The sequence below is a fragment of the Camelus ferus genome, chromosome 1 (assembly GCF_009834535.1).
Source record: "Camelus ferus isolate YT-003-E chromosome 1, BCGSAC_Cfer_1.0, whole genome shotgun sequence".
Taxonomy (NCBI): Eukaryota; Metazoa; Chordata; class Mammalia; order Artiodactyla; family Camelidae; genus Camelus; species Camelus ferus.
In genome coordinates this window covers 63,144,256-63,163,557 of record NC_045696.1, presented here as the reverse complement: position 1 = coordinate 63,163,557, position 19,302 = coordinate 63,144,256, and the positions used below count along the sequence as shown (strand labels likewise).

At 45.4% G+C, this 19,302-nt stretch overlaps 1 protein-coding gene across 9 annotated transcripts in view; it reads right to left on the bottom strand.

Moving 5' to 3' along the window:
- The window catches only part of TMEM44 (transmembrane protein 44), an 88,150-nt gene that overhangs the window by 47,973 nt on the left and 20,875 nt on the right, over positions 1 to 19,302 (bottom strand). For 5 of the 9 annotated variants that reach the window (XR_004320571.1, XR_004320572.1, XR_004320570.1 and 2 more), the window contains exons 10-12: positions 6,535 to 6,632; positions 4,648 to 4,721; positions 3,019 to 3,119 (exon numbers count right to left, since the gene is read on the bottom strand). Coding sequence is in view for 3 of the 9 variants with exons in the window: in XM_032481779.1 (XP_032337670.1) it covers positions 12,402 to 12,512 (111 nt within the window). In the remaining 6 variants the exon portion in view is untranslated. Of the gene's footprint in view, positions 1 to 3,018; positions 3,120 to 4,647; positions 4,722 to 5,086; positions 5,423 to 6,534; positions 6,633 to 11,247; positions 12,513 to 12,543; positions 14,819 to 19,302 lie in introns of those variants that run through there. The other 4 variants (XM_032481779.1, XM_032481770.1, XR_004320576.1 and 1 more) reach the window with 3 other exon arrangements.

The window sequence follows — 19,302 nt, the reverse complement described above, 5'->3', positions numbered from 1 at the left end:
GAGCTAAAGGTTTCACACAAAAAATTCAAGGCACCATCAGGCTTTTGCCTTTATACAACTTCTCCAAACTTCCTGAGCCTCCAGGGAGAGAGCGCTCCCGCTGACTTCACCCTGGCTTGCGTAGCCCGATGTCTCGGGGCATTTGAGAGATGAGGCGGTGGCAGCAGGGGCACGTGAGAATGTGTGTTATCGATGGGGAACACTTTTCCCCTGTGCTCATGTGGTCATCTGTCTGATATGCCTGTGGGTGGAGGTGGGCAGAGGGGAAGGGTGTGTCCAGTCACCGGCGACAGAAAAGAGCCATGAGGTCATCGGAGCCCAAGGCTTTCCTCGCTGACCACTAGTAGCAATTGTGTTCCCGCCTTGCATTCCCAAGGGTTCACCTCCGCTCCCACGGAGGGTTCTGATATTGGGATTCTCACCTGGGTCATACATTTTCTTCCACTGGAAATTTGCCTCCATAGGCAGATAGGGGGTGTGTTATTTGGCAAGAGATGTGAGCTCTGACTTTGAGAACTGCACTGATGACAAGTCCCTCCTGTCTGAGCCTCCCTGAGAAGCCCTTTGCCTCTCATAACCCCCTGCTTAGGGATCACTGTGTGGGCAACCTGCTTTGCCTGCACCCTCCTCAAGGGTCCCTTCCTGTGGCATCTCACTAGGATTTGGGATTCCTCTCCACTCCTCCAGAATCAGCAAGACTTGAGAATCTGTATAATAGGCAGACCACCCCAGTGATTCTGCTGCACACTGAGTTTGGGACTCATTGAGCCAGCTGATCTCTAGGGACAGGTTTAGCTCCGATATTGTAGGATCAAAATGTTCTGAGGCATGGCAGCCTCCAAGGAATAAGCCCACAGCCTCCCTCCTACTGGCACAGGTGAGTTTTAATAACCACAAGTCTCCGTCTTCTTACTTTAGTGATTCTATACTCGCTGCATGTTAGAATAATGCGTGGGTTTTTTTTTTTCTAATTTACATATAATGTGTTTTCCAAGCAGAGATTAGATGTGTGGGATTTCTCCTCTCTTCTCTAACAAGCAAAAAAGTGCTTTAGAAACCCTAGCAGTGGTGCCACCAGATGGGTATGTGTTGGCACCTGGTAATCTCCTGGCTAACTCTCTAATGAGGGCCAACTGCTTAGTGCAACAGAAGACAGACAGCCTTCTGAACAAAGTGGGGTATGGGGACCCCATGGCTTACCCTGGTAGCTTCCTTTAAAAGAGAGGCCTCCCTGGGGTAAGGGATGTACTCAGATGCTTTAGGCCCCAAAGTAAAAGTAAGCTTGAACCCTAGTGTGGATCTCTACTGGGAAGAAGGTGGGAGAGGAGATTCTGGCTCCACCAGATGGTGGGGCTGGAAGTGGGTCTGACTCAGCATCGCGGGCCAGCTGGTGACCTGGGAGGAGGCTACGTCGGTGAACTGCTGTATTAGGAGACCATGTCTCCCCTGGATATGGTTAGGAAAGGAGGTAGGCAATGGCCCTTTCTCCCAGGGCCAGCGCTGGACCAGAAAAGCTGCTGGGTGCACCGGTGGGCACCAGCTGAGGATGGGGAGGGGGTAGGACCAGATTCTAACAGTGACACTACCAGGCAGCAAGAGGTCACAGCAGAAGTCCTGATACATGCTAGTATTTCTTTGGTGTGGTTTGCCCAGCATCCATCTATTCATTCATTTAATAACAGTGCTGTGAGGGAGTTATTGTCACCTCTTTTGTACAGAAAAGGAAACTGAGGCACAGAGCTTATAGGGAGAGTAGCTGGCAGGCTGTGAACCAGGCTGTCTGGCTCCAGAGCCCACACCCCTAACTCCCGGGCAGGCCTTGCTGCCTCTATAACAATAGCCATTGTTTCCTGGGCGCTTACTACGTGCTCATGTGTTCTCTGTGTTCTTTTAGCCTTCACTACTATCTGATGAGGTGGGAACTGTTTTTATTCCCATTTCACAGATGAGGAAAGTGAGACGCCAGGAAGATAAGCAGTGGACTGCTCACCATCCACCCTCTCCCCTCTGGAAACAGAGGCCGGACTCATCCCACCTAATCCTACCACAGCTCCTTCCCTTTTTGGAACTTCCAAGCTTTTAGGGTTCCCAGAAAATTGAAGCTAGGTGGGACTCTTGACTGGGGGATACTGAGCTTCCGGCAATAAAGCAAGTGCAATCTTTAGTGAGGAACTAGAAAAACAAAGATGGGACGATATTTCTACTTTCAATTTTGTGAAAGCCAACCACACCAACTTCAGGGGTCCCATCCCAGATTTACTGAATGAAAGGACATGAAGGATGGGGCCCGGAAATGTGAATTTAAAACAAAACCCTAAACTAACCCCAGTTGATCCTGGCACACAGCACTGAGAATTACTGCCTTTATTCGTAGTAATATTTCACAGCCCCCAACCACGAGGCAGCAGTGTTTCCAGGAACTATTCCCAGTTTCCAAATCCTTCTGCTTAGAAGGAAGCTGCCTGTGGGAGCCAACCAGAGGGAAGGAGCTGGTTCAGCACGGGGACAGAGAAGCCAAGAACACATGGCCCAGGACTCACATCCACGAGCTCTTTGTTTAAGCCGCCCCCTTGCTTTCTTTACTTGGAAAATTATCTGCTTAAAGTCAGGCTCAAACCTCTTATTCTTGGTGAAGACTTCCCCTGTCCAACCTGCCCTCCCCAGCCTCCCTGTCCCCAAAGGCCTGCACCCTGTGAGCCCCAGCACCAACCTCCCCCAGAGCACAGCCAACCTTTTCCCTCCCTTGTGTTCTCCTCCCACCAAGCAAGAAACGCTGGCAGGACCAGTGTTATTTCCAAGCTCTCTGGCCCAGCAGAGTGTCAGGGACATAGTAACTCTCAGTAAGCGCTAGTAGAATGAGCATAAGGCAAAGGAAGACAGGCGTGTAAAGACAGATGAAGAAGCCAGAAAGGGCAAAGGGCAAACTAGGGACAGAGGATGGCCAGTGAAATCTGATTTAGTGCTGACCCCTTGAGAACTTGTGACCTTTGCTCTGACCCATGGGATCCAGGCACTCACCTGGTCACCCAGGAACTGTGGGCAGAGGACTGAGAGACAGGGGAGAATGTTTCAGTTTCTCCAGGCATCATTTCTTATCTGTGCTCATGCTTGTAACACCCCTGTGAGATAAGTAGGGTAGGTGTTAATAATCTAATTTTACATCTGAGGAAACTAAGGATCAAAAAGCAAATAAACATGTCCAAGGTCACATGACTAGGAAGCAGATGGGTTAATCTAGAGTCACTGCTAGACAAAAGGAGCTCAGATTCTTAAGGCTGGAAGAGCCCTGGAACATCATCTGATCCAACTGTGGTCAATGGTATGTCTTCCCCAAAACAGCTTAGGGGAGGGGTGATGGAGCTGTGTGGAATAACTTTAGTACCAGGGAACCCCCTGCAATCACTGCAGCTGGGACAGGGCCAAAGGAAAGTTCTCCCTTGCACGGAGTTACACTCCTGCTCTGTAGCACATACCCACTAGCTCAATCCTCTCCTTCTGAAGACCAGCCAAAGGCACTGCTCCCTTTCCACTCTGTCGGCTCTGCTCTACCACCCCTGAGACGCCAAGACAGACATCCCGGACTGAGTCAAGGCCCTGATTCCCCTTCCTCGCAGCACTCTGGCAGCTCACTCAGCCGGAGCACTGACTCACTGACTCGGGACAGCGTGGGTAAGTCACCGCTTGCTTGCGGGGATCTATTTTCCGGCTAGGATATATCAAAGGGGGAACATCCTCAGCCACCCTCTGGCTGTTCAGGAGAAAGTGGAGCATCTCAAAACATCTCCATCCTATCTCCTCAGAAGGTTGAGGGGTTTTACTCATACAACCTCGTAACAGAAATGTACTCAGGGCCTCAAAGACATCCAGGTTGAGTTGGGCCTGGAAAGAGGGAAAGCTACAAAATGAATTTCTTCTTGCCTAGGAAGTAATGATAAAAACTGAAATCTCGATGGCCTTTGGGAGTTGAAGAACCCTTTCGTGGGATGTTTTCAGTTTTCGCAGCCCATCAGTAAGTCAGGTAGGAGGGAACTAAACATCTGTTTTGTGAACGAGAATAACAGGATCAGTCTCAGAGCTGCTGAGTGGTGGGATCAGGACCGGCTACCAGGTCATCTGGGCCTGAGTTCACTGACCTTGCCCCTTATGCGACAGGGCAGACTAAGTCCTTGAGACACCACCCAGGTGCTGACAGCACCAGGCACTCACGTGCTGCAGCTCAGGGCTGAGTGCCGGCCGCTCCCACTGGGACTGGTGGCAGCACTTCTGAGCCTGGCGCTTTATTGAGGACTATCTTATCTCAATAGGAAAAGGCAATTCAGGGGAAGAATTTCCTTGTCACGGTGCTCCCGGCTCTCCATTGTCCAGCTTTCTCAGCCACGGTTCATCCCCTGGGTCTGACCATTACTCATATCCATGGAGGCGCCTTATCAGGGCTGTCTAAGATAGAGGGCCTATTTTTCTCTCAGTACCAGACAACCTGGAATCTGTCCACCCTTTGTGGCCTGACATCGGCCCACAATTAGCCGGCTCACAAGCCAGCTGCTCAGGGAAGCGGCTTGAAAAACAGTCCCTAGCAATCCAGCTGTTTCCTTTCACAAAGCCCCCGGATTTCAGGGTCCTCTCCAGGCAAGGGTGATGGAGACCCACCTCTTGGTAAAGCTGACTGTGAGTCTTCACTCCTGTACTTTCTCTCTCAACTTTTCCTCTGAAAAACGTCAAACCTACAGAAAAGTTGCAAGAATAATATAATGAATATGCTTATATTCTTCACCTGGATTCATCTGTTGTTCCCATCTCGTCACATTTGTTTTATTTCTTTCTCTCCATATACGTATATACCTGAAAAATATAAACTGTTTTTCCCTGTCCGATCATTTTAAAGTTGCCAAATCATGATGATTCTCTCCTAAATAGTTGGCGTATATACCCTAAGAATAGGGTGTTCTCCTATACAAACATAATACTATTATCACTCTCAAGAAAATGAAATGATAATGTTAGCTAATACACTGTACATATTCTAACATCCTCAATTGTCCCAATAATCCCAGATAGCTTCCCTCACCTCCCTTTAGGCCGTTCTTACCAGTACAGTTCTCCAGTCCTTTAGTTTTTTCTTTTTCACAACATTGACATTTTAAAAAAATCCAAGGTAGTTGTTCTACAGAATGTCCCACAATTTGGATTTGTCTGATTATTTCCTCAAAAATAGATTCCCAACTAAAATATCCAGCAAGAGTATTTCACAGATGATGTCATATCCTGATCAGGATATCACAACAGGAGGCACACGATGTCAGTTTGTCCCGTCACAAGACTTTGATGACTTGGCCAAGGTGATAGCCTCGTACTCCCCTCATGGTGACATCCAGAGTTCACCATTGTAAAGACATCCATTTCCATTTGTAATCAACAAAGTGATTTGTGGGTGTGATGAAATAAAATTTGTATTTTAAGGCAGGATAAGAAAATTTAAACATAAAATTCTCTCTCTGTGTCCATTTGGGCCTCTCCTTCCCTCCCTGTGTGCATCTGCATTACACATTAACCAGAACCTCTCAAAGATGGGAGTGCCTGCTCAACTGTAAAGATCTTTTTTTTTCCTCTTTCTTCTGACGCTAGTAATGTAACTTTTTCAAAGAACAGCATTCTTCCGCAACGCTGTCGGGGTCATGGTGACTTGCGGCTTGCTTTGTACGTGCTTACCTGGACTGTGTAACCTTGGTGACCTTTACGTAAAATATCAGTATGTCATTCTGATGTACGATCATTTGTCTTGAAAATGTATATGACTGTGCCTTTGACTTCTAACAGGTAGAACATTCTCAGAACTTTCTGAGAGTCTGTTTCCTGGATTATAGTCCTCAGACTGGCTCCAAAAATTTCCCTTTTTTTTTCTTCCTAGCTTGTTAATTCAATTTTTGTCATTGGTATTTTGACGCTCTGTTAATATCTTATTCCCAATAATCTTTCACATGCTTTTAGCAACTACTGAGGTCCTTGCTGATCAATTATTATTATGGTGGGTCACTTTGTTTTTACCTAAGAAAGAAATACTCATTACAGACAAGGTATAAAATACTGAAAAGTATAAAGGAAATATAATTTCTACATACACACAGAGAGCAAGATGAAAAATCCATGCACAATACACAGTATAGTTACAAACTTCCCCTTTCTAATGTTTATGTGAATGTTATTTGAGGGAAACATGTATGTATTTATAATCTTTTCTTTATAAAATTTCTTAAGCTTATTTTGTCTGATTATATAATAGATATATCAATTGAAAAAGTTTATAAAGCACCAAAAACTATTAAAAAGCATAATATTGATAAATATATCCCTGACAGAGTTACTTATATATATATGCCTTTTTTCTTACTCATACTAAGAACTCTTTAAAAAAAATTCTTTCCTTTTAATTTTCCTGCCTTGCTTTTAAATAGCAACTTGGATGTCATGTCTTCTCAGGGGCTCGGTCCTGCCTATTTCCCCTGGTTTGGGAGTCGTTGCTATTTGGTCTCCCTTTACCTTTCTTTGGTCTTGGGGAATGTGACTGGCAATGAACTGGAACTACAGCCGCTTGAGCCAAGGGGTTTCTCTTGGAACCAGAGATTTATACTGCAAACCTGTAAGGAAAGGGAATTCAGGGGGAGATCTTTTTAAATTGGGGAATGTATTTAACTGCTTCCACAGTCAAGAAACCACTACTACAAGAACCAACATAATCCCTTTACTACACAGGAAATCTCATCATGACTTTTAAGACTCATCTGATATTAGTAAACAATGTTTTAAATACAATTCCTAACAGTGGCACACACTCTCTTGTATTCTACTTTTGTTACTTAACATTGTCTCTCGCAGATTTTTCTTACAAAATTAGAACTGGCAATTCATGTTGTGAGAATAAGCAAGCCATTCAGGCACCAACTAGATAATTTCCAGGTAATTCCATTCTGTTCTTCAGTCTCTGGGTCTATGATCTTTTAGGTTTAATGGCAAAATAGTATTTCTTCATAAAAGTATAATGTTTAATCTTTCCCAACAAGTAGAGTTTTGGGTCCTTATCATGTTGTGTGTGTTTGTGTGTGCTACTGTAAATAGTTTTATGAGAACATCTCATACAAATAGATCAGCTTTAAAAGTAATTTCCTTAGCGCAGTGTTCTCAGAAATCAACTGAGCTTGTTAAAGATTCCCAGGCCCTGCCCAGATCTATTTGAATAGATATCACCCACAGAGCTTTAGGACATACTTATTCCAAAGTGCATTGCTGGTTAGAAGGAAAGCCCTATGGGATAGCTCTTTTCATACGTGATCAGGCTGCTTTGGGAAAGACTGCAATGGCTGCACTGGAGGAGACCCCTTGTTCCAGCTGCCGGTTTAGAAAATCCCACAGACTTGCACTGGAGACGCTCCAAGTACTAGGACACCCTGATGAAAGTCAAGGTCAAGTTCAGACCAGGGGAGTGGGCCTCTCCAATTACCCTGAAAGCAGACATCAGCTGGCGGGGGCTGGACTCAGAAGTTGAAAGCTAGCTCAGGAACAGCGGCGTTCGAAGGTGCCCTGGCACGGATTCCATAGCAACTCGAAGGATGCAAATACAGTTTTCACAAACAGTTCTTAATACACCAGTTGCCCAGTCCTAGCTGTGCTGTCTCATTAGTCTACTTAATGCAAGTTGCAGATAATCTAGCTAAGGAAAAAAAAAGTATAATCTTTGAAAAGTACAGCTGGAAAGCATATTTGAAATCAAACCTAAAGGAGAAAATTCCTAGAACAAACAAAAACAGTTAAAGCCGGTGGCCTCAAAAAAAAAAAAAATGCGTGAAAGCAGGACACTGCTGCTTTCCTTCATAAACCTTGTTACAATCTGTTCACTTTAAAAAAAAAAGTGTAACTGCACTATATTTAAAAAAAACATTTTAAATAAGTTTTAAAACAAAGAAGAGAATGCTTTACAGTACACCACAAAGGATGCTGAACGAACTCAAATACAACAGGAACGGTAAAATAATCTTATAATTATCACCTTAAAAAACCATTGGTGTCAAACGCATACTAGGAGCCGCCCTCGGCAGTTCCCTCGAGGCCTGGGCGCGAAGGCGGCGGGGCGGCGGGGCCGGGACCCGCGCGCGCGCGGCGGCGGCGGCGGCGGCGGCGGCGGCGGCGGCGGCGGCGGCGGCGGCGGCGGCGGCGGCGGCGGCGGCGGCGGCGGCGGCGGCGGCGCGGGACTCGCGGAGTCGGAGGCTGCGCAGTGCGAACGCACCAAGCCGCGCATTTCCTCCCTTCCCGGAAGTCCCCAGGCAATGGTTTTAGTGAATGGCAAGCTGCTGCGGTTTGGCGGCTTTTCCCCCGGAGAGATAGCCAGTAGGAGCCGGGATTCAATTCTGCCAGTGCGAACAGAGGCCTCCTTCCCCGCTGCAGCTTGAGGAGACCACTTACTGCCCCACCAGGACGGTCGTGAGGAGCCCAGTGGAGGGTGAGGACTGGGGGAGCGCCCCTGACCCCCGACAGGGACTAAGCCCTGCTGCAATCAGAGCTGAAGACTCCGAGGACCAGGAAGAGGAGAGCGCTGCCCTCTGCCACCGATACCAACAGCGAGTGGGAATTTTATAATGGAATTGGGTGGGTATGCTGAGTTCTCCAGATTAACTGAGACACTTGAAGTTAATACGCTGTTGAATGAAGTGTCCGGTCCAAAAGAAGCGGTCCTGGATGCCCAGCGCCTCGTTTGGCTTTCAGAGTTAGGTAAAGTAAAAGCAAATCAGATGTGCTCTAAGTCACTTGATTTAGCACCATTCCTTGAAGTTCTGTCTTGTCTAAGATTGTCCCTCTCACCTGATGATAACTTTTGGAATAATACCGGACAGGACTGGTAAACATCTTTAAGAGATTTTAGTCACCATGGCACCAAATCTCTTGTTCTTCAAGGCAGAGCCTTCTCTGCCAAAGTATTGACTTGAACGTCAGAAAAAAAACAAAAGTGGAAGAGAGTAGAACCCTCACAGTTGGAAGATGTAGAGGAGGATGATCAAGAAGGGACAGAAAAAGAAGTGGAGAGAATCTTGGAAATGTTGCAAAATTAGTCTTGAAACACGCCTAAGACATCTCTCTTCTTTTTCTTAATGATTGATACAGAATTCTTTTTCTGTCACCATAAAAAATAGTCATATATCGTATTTTTTGATTTTCAGTACTGGAAGGAAACTGCAAAAATTTTAAATGTCAAATGCTGTGATCTTGTCATATTACAGCAAAGCCTGGGTTCTTCACAGAAGGAGAATTTTATTGTAAATGGATAATAAAATCCAAAGAGAGAGAAGTATATATTATACAATGAAACCTATGTTTAAAGTGTATCTGAAATAATATTATAATGTTTCTTTCTTGAGAGTTTATGAAGATGCCAGTCTTATGTAGGAAATAAAAATTCACTGACACATTCATAAAAGGAAAAAAAGAAAAGAAACCAGTCCTTTCATTTTACAGATGAGGAAAATGTGATGAGAAAGGGAAATGACTTGACAAGGATCAAACTGAATCAGACCTCGAAACTGGAGTCCAGCCGTGCTCCTTGGCCCAGTTCCTCTCCTTGCTCTGGAGGAGCTCTTACCCCATTGTAACAAACACAATATGAGTTTGGCTCACAAATCTCTTCATCATACGGAAGTACTGGGGGAGATACAGGGATTGGTTCTTCAGGATCTACAGAGGATTTTAAGAAAATCTTAGTGATAGAGCTCTCCCTAAATCACCCAGGCTTCTTTGGGAGATTAAAATGGGTGAAATCCTTTTCTTCTTTTTCTTTCTCTTTCTTTCTTTCTTTCTTTCTTTTTTTTTTTTTTTTTTGGAGTAGTTTAAACTACTTGGTTGGTTGGATAATCACTTACTGGGGTTGTAGTCAAGGGGATTCAGTCCTCTGAAGCTCCTTCCATCTGTGGATCTGATTCTTGGTCACTAACTGGTTTTCAGGGCATATGTAGCCAGGAATTGTAGGGAGGAAGGAAACTAATCCCTCTTTAATGTCTACTTTGAGTCACATAGTGTTTTGCATTCATATATGTTCATTTACTTAATCTTCACAACGAGCTTTCTAAGTAGGTGTTATTCTCAGTTTACCCATGAGTTCGCAAAGGTTGGGTAACAAGCTCCAAGCCATGCAGACAGTAGGTGCAACTGTTACACCATCTTTCATCTCCAGGTGATTGGGCAGATGATCACACAATTTGTTCCCCAGCTTCTCCCCAGTGTAGGCAGCGTCTTGCACTGTTCAGTGAGTCTTCAGGACAAGTAACTCCCATTATCCTCCTAGTCAGACTAACAGTGAGGGATGAAGCTGCAATGGAGGCCCAAGGCAGCTAGAAGGATGCCTGCTAGGAGAAAGGCATTTTGATTGGCACCTCTTCATGAAGGCCCCAGAGTTCCAGAGCTTTGCATAACAGGCAGATTCCCATTGAACAATGAGGCCACACTTTGCTTCCAAAATTGCTCAGTTTAAAGGTTCACTCTGGATGAAGAGACTTGGGATTCAATTTTGAGACAAGCTTGGACAACACTAAATACTAGTTTGTGAAGGAAGAGGCTGGGACGATGGGGTCCAGAGAAATGGTCAACATCTGGAGCTCAAGTAGTTTGTGCTGCTCAAAGTCAGCAAGATCATTTGATGTTCTTGAGTGAATGGCCATTTCTATCAGGAGCCAACCAGTTTCGGGTGCCCCACAGAGCATGAGCCAGCCTCCCCTTGGGAGAGAGGGGAATGTGCTAAAGGCGAACTCCAGGGATGTCATCCTACTACCACGCCTTCTGCGTTTCCCAAGATGAGCCCTCTTCCTGCCCTGCTGTTACCAATCAGATGAAACACGTTCCCCAAGTCTGTACTGTATCCTTGACTACATTTCTGCTTCCTGAAAAGTTGTGGCCATAGGGATGTAAAACTCACCAGTCAGCTGTGGTCTCTCTAAGGCATGCCATTTTCCTACTCTGGGATCTTGCAATAGCTACCAGTCACCCACAGAATTAAGTACCAGCTCCCAGGTTCCTTTTCAGCCCCTTCACCCACTCCCTACACCCATTCTGGTCACATCAGATTCCTCTTTCCTTGGCTAGATTCCTCTCTTCCCTGCTTCTAATCCTGTGTGGTTTCCTCTGCCAGAACACTCTCCCAACCCCTGCACCTCAATTCAAAGTTTCATCTTCCCTCAAAGTACAGCTTTGGTGATTAAGATCACAGAGCAAAACTGACTTTAGCAAACTCTATTACAAGACAAGCACGGTCCAAAGCAGTTGGGTAAATAGGGTGGCTTTAAGTTCACTTCTAGTTCAGAGGTCACACTGGGGATTGGAATCCCTGCAGAGACCTGTGAAACCAACCTGCTTCCGTGAGGCACCCCTTTCATGCTGCTGCAACTTGAACTACCCCTTAGGAGCAATTGGGCAGCTGCAGCTGAGTCACACAGGCTGCTAGGGGACAGCCAGGAACAGGACTGTGTTTCTTGACATTTCCCCCAGATCCTCTCATGGCAGGCTTCTGTGGCTGTGCTGGGATTCAGACATATCTCTGTGCTCCATGGTGAGATACTTTAGTTCACTCAATCAGGATTTATTCATTCAGGTGTTCCCCCCACCCTCGCTCCAAAAAAATCCTGAAATGGGATTTCAGTGCTTAAATTGAACACCTCCCATCATGCCTCTTACCCTTTGTGTGCTTTCAGGTACCTCCTGAAGCAGATAGTCCCCTTCACCTGCAAACCCTGCCCCAGCACACACCTTGCCAGGTTGGAGCAAGTCCTGGTACCTAGAGCAATTTGCTTTGCTTGCCCTTGCAATACCAATGATCTTGCAAACACCTGGTTCATCAAACAGTCCTCTCCTAACTTCCAGCAGAAAACTCAAGTGGGTGACTGGAGGGCAGGAGTCAGTTCCCATCAGTACCTGTGATCGCATCCCAGACCCCCAGACCATTGGCCCAGTCCTCTCCTAGGCTTAGTCAGTTCTGGCAGAATAGAGCTTTATGGAGATCCAAACATATCAGCTGTTTGTTTGATGAACTCGTTCCTGGCACCTAGCAGATAGTCAGAGTACAGGCGAATCTAAAGGGAAAGGGAAAAGAAGGTCCAAAGTCCTTTAGATTGTATCTCAAAGCAAGAGTGGTTTGTGAACTTCTAATCTTCAGAACAAACTTGGGGCCTGTCCAGAGGACCCCAAGTCTTAGCTCCATTCTGAGCCATGGTGCCGACCAGCCAAGCTCTGTGACAGCTCCTTGTTCCTCATTTTCATGGGCAGCCTCGGCAGAAGCTTAAATTCCAGTCATGGGTGTCACTGCAGGTTGATCCCTGCTCAGATCCTGACAAATGCTTGACAGCTCGGAGCTGTTGAGCTGTCTCCAGAAAGTGTTACTCATCAGAGGTCAAGTCCACTGGCTTCACAGACCACTTGTGCACCTGGGATCTGAGCATCTGCATGTTATCTTTGTTCCTTTCAAGGTTTACATCTTCAGGGTCCCACTGTGGAGAAAAGATACAAGAGGTACCTTGATGGAATAGACCCTTTTCATCTCTTATGATTCCCCCAACAAGAGCTCCAATCCTGGTTCTCACGGCCCAGGCCCAGATGAACAAACAGATAAAGATAGGTTAACCAGGCCTGTGTTTCTAGGACCTAACAGGACAAGTAAAACTTAAATCAAGGAATTAATGGACAGCCACCCTGAACAGACCAGACCTACTTCCCCTCCCACTCTTTTTTCCCCTTGTTTTCACCAAGTCCTTCTCTAGTGAGACTGAGTCATATTCCCATTATCCTGAGAACTCCTACCTCCATGCCTAACTCGTTCCTGGAAAAGACCAGGCAAACTCAAACCATTCTTCAGGGCTCAGGTAAGTTCCTCCTCTTCCAAGAAGAGGATTGCTTCCCCCACTGAGCTCTCACCCACTTCTCTCTTTGTACTGTCTGTACCACTGGTTTGCAGCTAAGCGACACACAGCCATGCCCTGTCTCTGGGTACTGCCTTGTCCTCTCACGTAGGGCAGGGCACTGGTCTGCCCTTGCCCCCACACGGTGTTTCCTTCTGAGGTTAGCAGACTTGTCAAAAACAAACACTTAAAACTTAATTCAGAGTTGTCACTGCTAGTGAATATTTCATCACTCTGAGTCAGACAAGTATGGGAAATTGAAATTTGCAGGGGTAGGAGTGGGCAGGTGGGCACACAAGCATTGATTGGCTGTTTGCAAAGTCCTCCTGTTGTTCTTAACAGATGAGAGAGGACTTTGCATGTGGGCCAAAAGCAAGGGAATCCTTAGTGATTCCAGCCACAGGGGCAAATGGGGCGTCAGGCTTAAGCCCTCCTTCTGCCACTAGCTGGCTTGCTTTTCTTTTGATCTTGATTCCTCCATGTGTACATTGGGAGGCTGAATTGGCAACTAGATAACACGATCTCTTATTTCTGAGTTTCTATGACTGATGATTCTGAGTCATAAGGTTGCATTTGATAGTAACAAAAGGCCCAGGAAACAAGCAAAGGACATGAAGGATGTGTCAGCCCAGGCCAGTCTATTTGGGCAAGAAAATAGGGCCAGGCATGGACATGGACCCAAAGAAAAATGCTCTACCAGCCACTGAAACCTGAGTGGAATCAAAGAGTCTAGTCCTTAGAGGGCCAGGACAAGGTCTTAGAGGCTCCCTGGGCCACTAACAGATAATGCCCACATGCTGCCAGTTTTAAAACACACATTGTAGTTTTATTTTGAACAAGCGCAATTTGATTAGTGATTTACTGATAATAACCGAATTAAGTTCTACTACTTGGTCGTCAAGAAAAGCATCACATTTAAAAGACCCAGTAACCCTGCAGGCCAGGGACTAAGCTGATTTGGTTGGTGCAGCTTAGCCCCACGTACCTGTCTGGGGCTGTGCCAGGCACTCCCAGTGCCAACTTCTCATATGTTTGTGGTTGCAGGCTTGGGGGGACACACCTCTAAGCAGATTCCTTCTGGACGTTATCAGATCTCCCAAGTGAAAGAGCTCCCTGGCCCCTCATTCTCTGTGGCCCAGATGCCCAAGGGTGGGAGTGGGGACCTGTTCTGTCCTCTGAGCATGGACAGTGTACTTTTGGATGAATTCTGTTTTCAAGCTGAGACCTCCATTCTAGATCTCTCGGTTCTCGACCAACCTCACCAGAGGGCCCTCATTAAAAAGGTTGATGCCGGGGACCCACCCTAGACCCTATGCATGGGTTGGGACCTAAGGCTTGGCATTTGAACAAGCTCCTAGGGTGACTCTTAGCTGATATTTCATAACCACTGCTTCAGCTCCTAAAATGGCTTCTTAAGAGTTATTCTTGCTACTCCTGACCAATTCAGCTCCGGGCAAACAGCAACAGCCCGCTACTTTGATCAGGTGCACTCCTGGAAGTGGGTTAAGCCTTTGAAAACATTTTGTCTCTTCCTTCTGAACTCCCAGAATAATGTGTTTTAAAATGTCATTTTAAGTAATAAAAACACTGCTGGAATCCAGGCATTCAGAGAATTTGAGCAAAAGATAATCTACTCCCTTAGTAGAAAAAAGTCCTGGAGATGACAGGCACAGGTGGCTGTTGTGAAGCGTGCTCATTCATCACGTGGAGGCGAGGATAGCATGGAGGGAGCAGCAGCTGCCAAGGTCTCACAATGACGACGCGGGGGAGTGTTGATCTCAACTGCCGAGGGCACTCCCGGCACCACTACCATTAGCAACCTGCCTTTCTTCTGCTTCTTCAGAGACTTTTGTTCCAAGCCACGTTTTTCCCCTGGATTACACATCTTCTCTGAGTCCCTACATGATGGATTGGACCAAACAGAAAGAACTCTCAACTGAGAGAGCCCAGAAAATACCCTGACCCTCAGACTCTCCTTTCATTTTCACATTTTTTTTTCTCCTAAAGGAATCTGGCATGGGCCCAGCCATCCAAGTGGGGCTCACAGAAACAGGAACTGAAATCAAGCCACAGGAAGTCCCGTGTGGAATAAAGAGAGAGCATGACTGTTCATACCTGCTCCAGGTTTAGGGCTTCCCAATACTTCTGCTACAGAATAAAAAGAAAGATTAAAAAAAAAAAAGTGTTGAATAGATTTTGCCACCATCACAGAGCAGAGCAGAGCTTGGCGCCAGCCCCTGTCTGCTCAGTGAGCCAGGAGGCAGTCCCTCCACTGGTCTGGAGGCAAAGGAACAGCTGACTTCAGCAAGCAAAAAGGCAGCAGCTACAAGCGGTGACAATTTACTTAAATGGTCAATGGGATAATTGTGATAATTATGAAGGGCTACAGGTCCTTGAAAAAATGATTATCTATACAGATTTTTAAATTACTATTATTAGAAATTATTACTATTAGGCATAATAATAATAATAATAATAATAATAAATCCATTACTAACCACATGGCTGAGATGAGTCAGCTCAAACCCATAAAACTAAGAAAGAGAGACGCAAGTGAAACCCTCACTTGAAAATAAGGGGTATGTGCTATCAGCCAAGATTCATTTTTAATCAGCCTTTATTGCATGGCTGGTTCCACCCCAAGCCTCAAATATGTCTGACTCAGGTTCCTGAAGTGTGGCATCGCCGTCTGCTCCCATTCCTCCAGTGCCTCCTGCAGTGCCTGGGAGATGCGTGCGTGTGTGTGTGTGTGTGTGTGTGTGTGTGTGTGAGAGAGAGAGACACAGAACTATGAATCTGCAAGTGTCTGTTACACTGTTCTGTGAATGTCTATTACATTGAATAGCTGCCAATCTGAACAGTACACAGGATTTGGCATTATTGTCACACTAAAACAAAGCCCCTACTGTTCAATTCTTTTAAATTTTCATTTTGAACAACTCCTGTTTGTTTGCTTTTGTTTTGTCTTTCTGAGCTTTTTGAGGGCCCCAGTTTAACTCAACGTTGAGCCTTCAGGGCCTGGAGTACACTCAGCTGGTGTGGAGTGCACTCAGCAAATGTCTGCTGTGTGTGTGTGTAGCTGTGTATCTGAGTTAAAATTGTAAAATCTTTACTGAATACCTCTATTTGTCCATTGATAACTGCTAGCCCAGAGATGGGGCTCTGCTCTGGAGCCCACACAAGTGCCACTCTGGGCCAGAGCTGGAGGTGGGGATGGAGTGGGCAGAGCAGAGAGGTGTCCAAGGCTGTGCTGGCAGAGCCGTGCCCCAAGCTCAGTGCCTGGCCAACTGGTAGCCCTGGGGCAAAGGGCAGAGGTCCCACTCTGGAAGCGAGGAGGGCAGGGCAGGTGTGCCAAAGCTGGGTCCTCGCTCAGTGCCCCTCACATGCGTTCCCTGCCCCACCCCCCACCACGGGCAGGATGTGGTGCCCTGCAGGAGGGTGGGCATTATATGGGGTGGGGGGCAGCTGAAACGCAGCCCAACATTTGTCTCCCCAGTTCTTCCCTTCTTCCCTCCCCCTCCCATCCGCCCCTCCAGGTCACGTGCTTCCAGCTGGGCACCAATGAACTCTTTCCCCCTTTCCGCAATAGGACATATTAGACATGGCCAACTCCAGTCACCACTGACTTCAGCTGTATACCACGCCTTTTCCTTTTGATTAACTTCTTAATTGTAAGATTCTTCAGCCATATCCAAAAGTAAAAGAATAATCTGATGACTCTCCATGAACACATCCTTTCATTTGCTCTAATTCTCCCAAGTTTTTATGTGCTGAAGTATTTTAAAGCAAATAATTTCATCTGTAAATACTTCAGTATGTATCTCGTAGATGACTTTTAAAAACTCCTAAGCACAGTGCCATTATTACACCTAACAAACTGTGGTAATTCCATAGCATTCATCTTTTAATGCCATCTTGCTGGAGGAAACATAAACTGAAAAAAAAATTAATTGGAGAAGACACAAAGTTACTAAAGATGATGGTTCCACACACACTGCAAAAGATAAAAATATTGATGCTAACATAGAGATCGGAAAAGTTAAACAACCTTTGCAAATGTAATGGAATTAAAAAAAAGAGATAACAGAAAAAAATGCTAATCTTCACCTTTCTTTAGAAAATATAGATGTTCATTTAAAATATAATTGGTAATCTGTGGTTACCACAATGAGTGAGTGTTTTGTTAGAAAAAAAAATTACTAAATACAATGTGATATACTGGATTGTATCCTGGAACAGAATAAGAACATTAAAGGAAAAACTGGTCAAATCCAAATAAAGTCTGCACTTTAGTTAATTCTAATGTACTAGTGTTAACTGCTCGGTTAGGTAAACAAGTTTATACCGCATAGCACAGGGAACTATATACAATATCTTGTGTAACCTTTAATGAAAAAGAATATGAAAAGGAATATGTGTGTATGTGTGTGTGTGTGTGTGTGACTGAAGCATTATGCTATACACCAGAAACTGACACAACATTGTAAACTGACTATACTTCAATTAAAAAAAAAAAAAGTCCGCCAACTGGATTTGAAATGAAACCTCGAAACTTCCTTTCCAAAAACTTCAGCATCAAGTCTAAAATTTCAGAAGAGTGCCCTCTAGTGGAAATAATAGCTGAGATTTCTTTTTTTAAATTACTTTTTAAACCAATATGCCTAGGGAGTACAATTAACCCAAAACTTTGTAACTACACTGTCTTTAGATCCCCTCAAAAAGTAAAAGTAAATAACATTTTTATAGTCTTTTCCCCATTTCAAGAGAAAATGTATTCATTTTTGCGTAGAAATTTTTCTCGAAAACAAAAATAAAGATCACCCATAATTCTATCCTTAAACGAGAACCTCTGTTTACCTGTATTGAATAGTCCTCTGAAACAGATACACACACACACACGCGCGCGCACGCACACGCACACACACACACACACACACACACACCCCAAATAATGCAAATGGCTTTTTCCTCAACATATCATGAGCATTTCCAAATATCCTTAGATTGTCTTTAGGATCATGATTCCATCACCTCTGTGAACCACAGCATGTAGTATTTCAACACACCTCAATTCTAAAGGCACACTTTTTTGTGCTTTTGGAACGGAGATGCATCCTGTAGCCCCGGTCCACAGGCACATGGAAACTTCTCCTTTGTTCCTGAAGACTTTGAGGTGTGTCTCAGCCATTGAGGAAACAGGGTCACTTCCCAGGCTTGGGAGCTGGATGGGCCCTCAGGCATCATTCACTCCCTCCCCTTACGTCTGGGGAGAAGTGACTTCCCCAAGATTGGGGAGGTGAAATGGTACTGGACTCAGGACTGATGATAAAGCTCTTTTGTTTCTCCTGAACATAAAGTTTTGAGACTGGCCAGATACACACCAGCTACAGTTCCGTCTTAGCTTTCATTAAGGAGATTTCCTTTTGACCTAGTACCTCACAGGCTTTTCAACATTACACCCTGTGCTTCTGAATCTCCTCCTTTCTATTTCTTTAGTTAATTCAGCAGTTCCATAGCACTTACTCTGGATCAAGCACGGTTTCAATGCCCACCCTTTCTTTCTAACAGAACAACCTCCCCACTTCGCTCTTCCTTCCCGGCAGCTGTGGGGAAAATGCAGTGTGAGATGGGAAAACGGGACACAGGCTGGGAAGTGCTGTATGCAAGGTCCATGGTGAACTGGATCAGTGAGAGAAGTTCTGACCCCCAGTGGGTCGGTTTCCTTTATAAAGATGACACTATTTCACTGCAGGGACATCCCAAGGTTGGGACAAAAGGGCCGAGATGGAGAAGCCATGTGTATTAAAATGGTGGGCAGCAGGGGTTGGGAGCAAGCACCGCTGAACTCCAGTCACAAGGGATACAAACACTGTGTTTAGGTCAAATCCCAGGCCCACCTGTGGGAAAGGCCTTGGCAACCTTGGCGCCTGTTCCTGCTTTTTAAATTAATTTCTTTCCCAATAAAACATGAGATATAATTGACATATAATACTGTATGTTCCTGATCTGGTGGGAAGAAATTTTGTTGTTCATATGCTGCTCCAGAGAACTGAAGAAGTAGTCCTGGGAAGGGCTGGAAGTGGGCATGCCAGGTCTGATTCAGGAGCAGGGCTGCAGGTAAAACACAGGACACCTAGTGAAATCTGAATTTCAGATAACAAAGTATGTTCTAGTATAGATATGTTTATCTGAAATTCAACCTCACGGGCAGTCCTGTATTTTTCCCCTGTTAAGTCTAGCAGCCTTACTCAGGATTGCAGGGAAGGCTTCTTGGAGGAAGCAGGATTTAACCAGGGCCTTGAAGGGCAGGAGGAGAAGACAGAGATGAACAAAGGAATGCAGAGAAGAGAACCGGTTGGAGGTGCTGGGAAAAGCCTGGAGA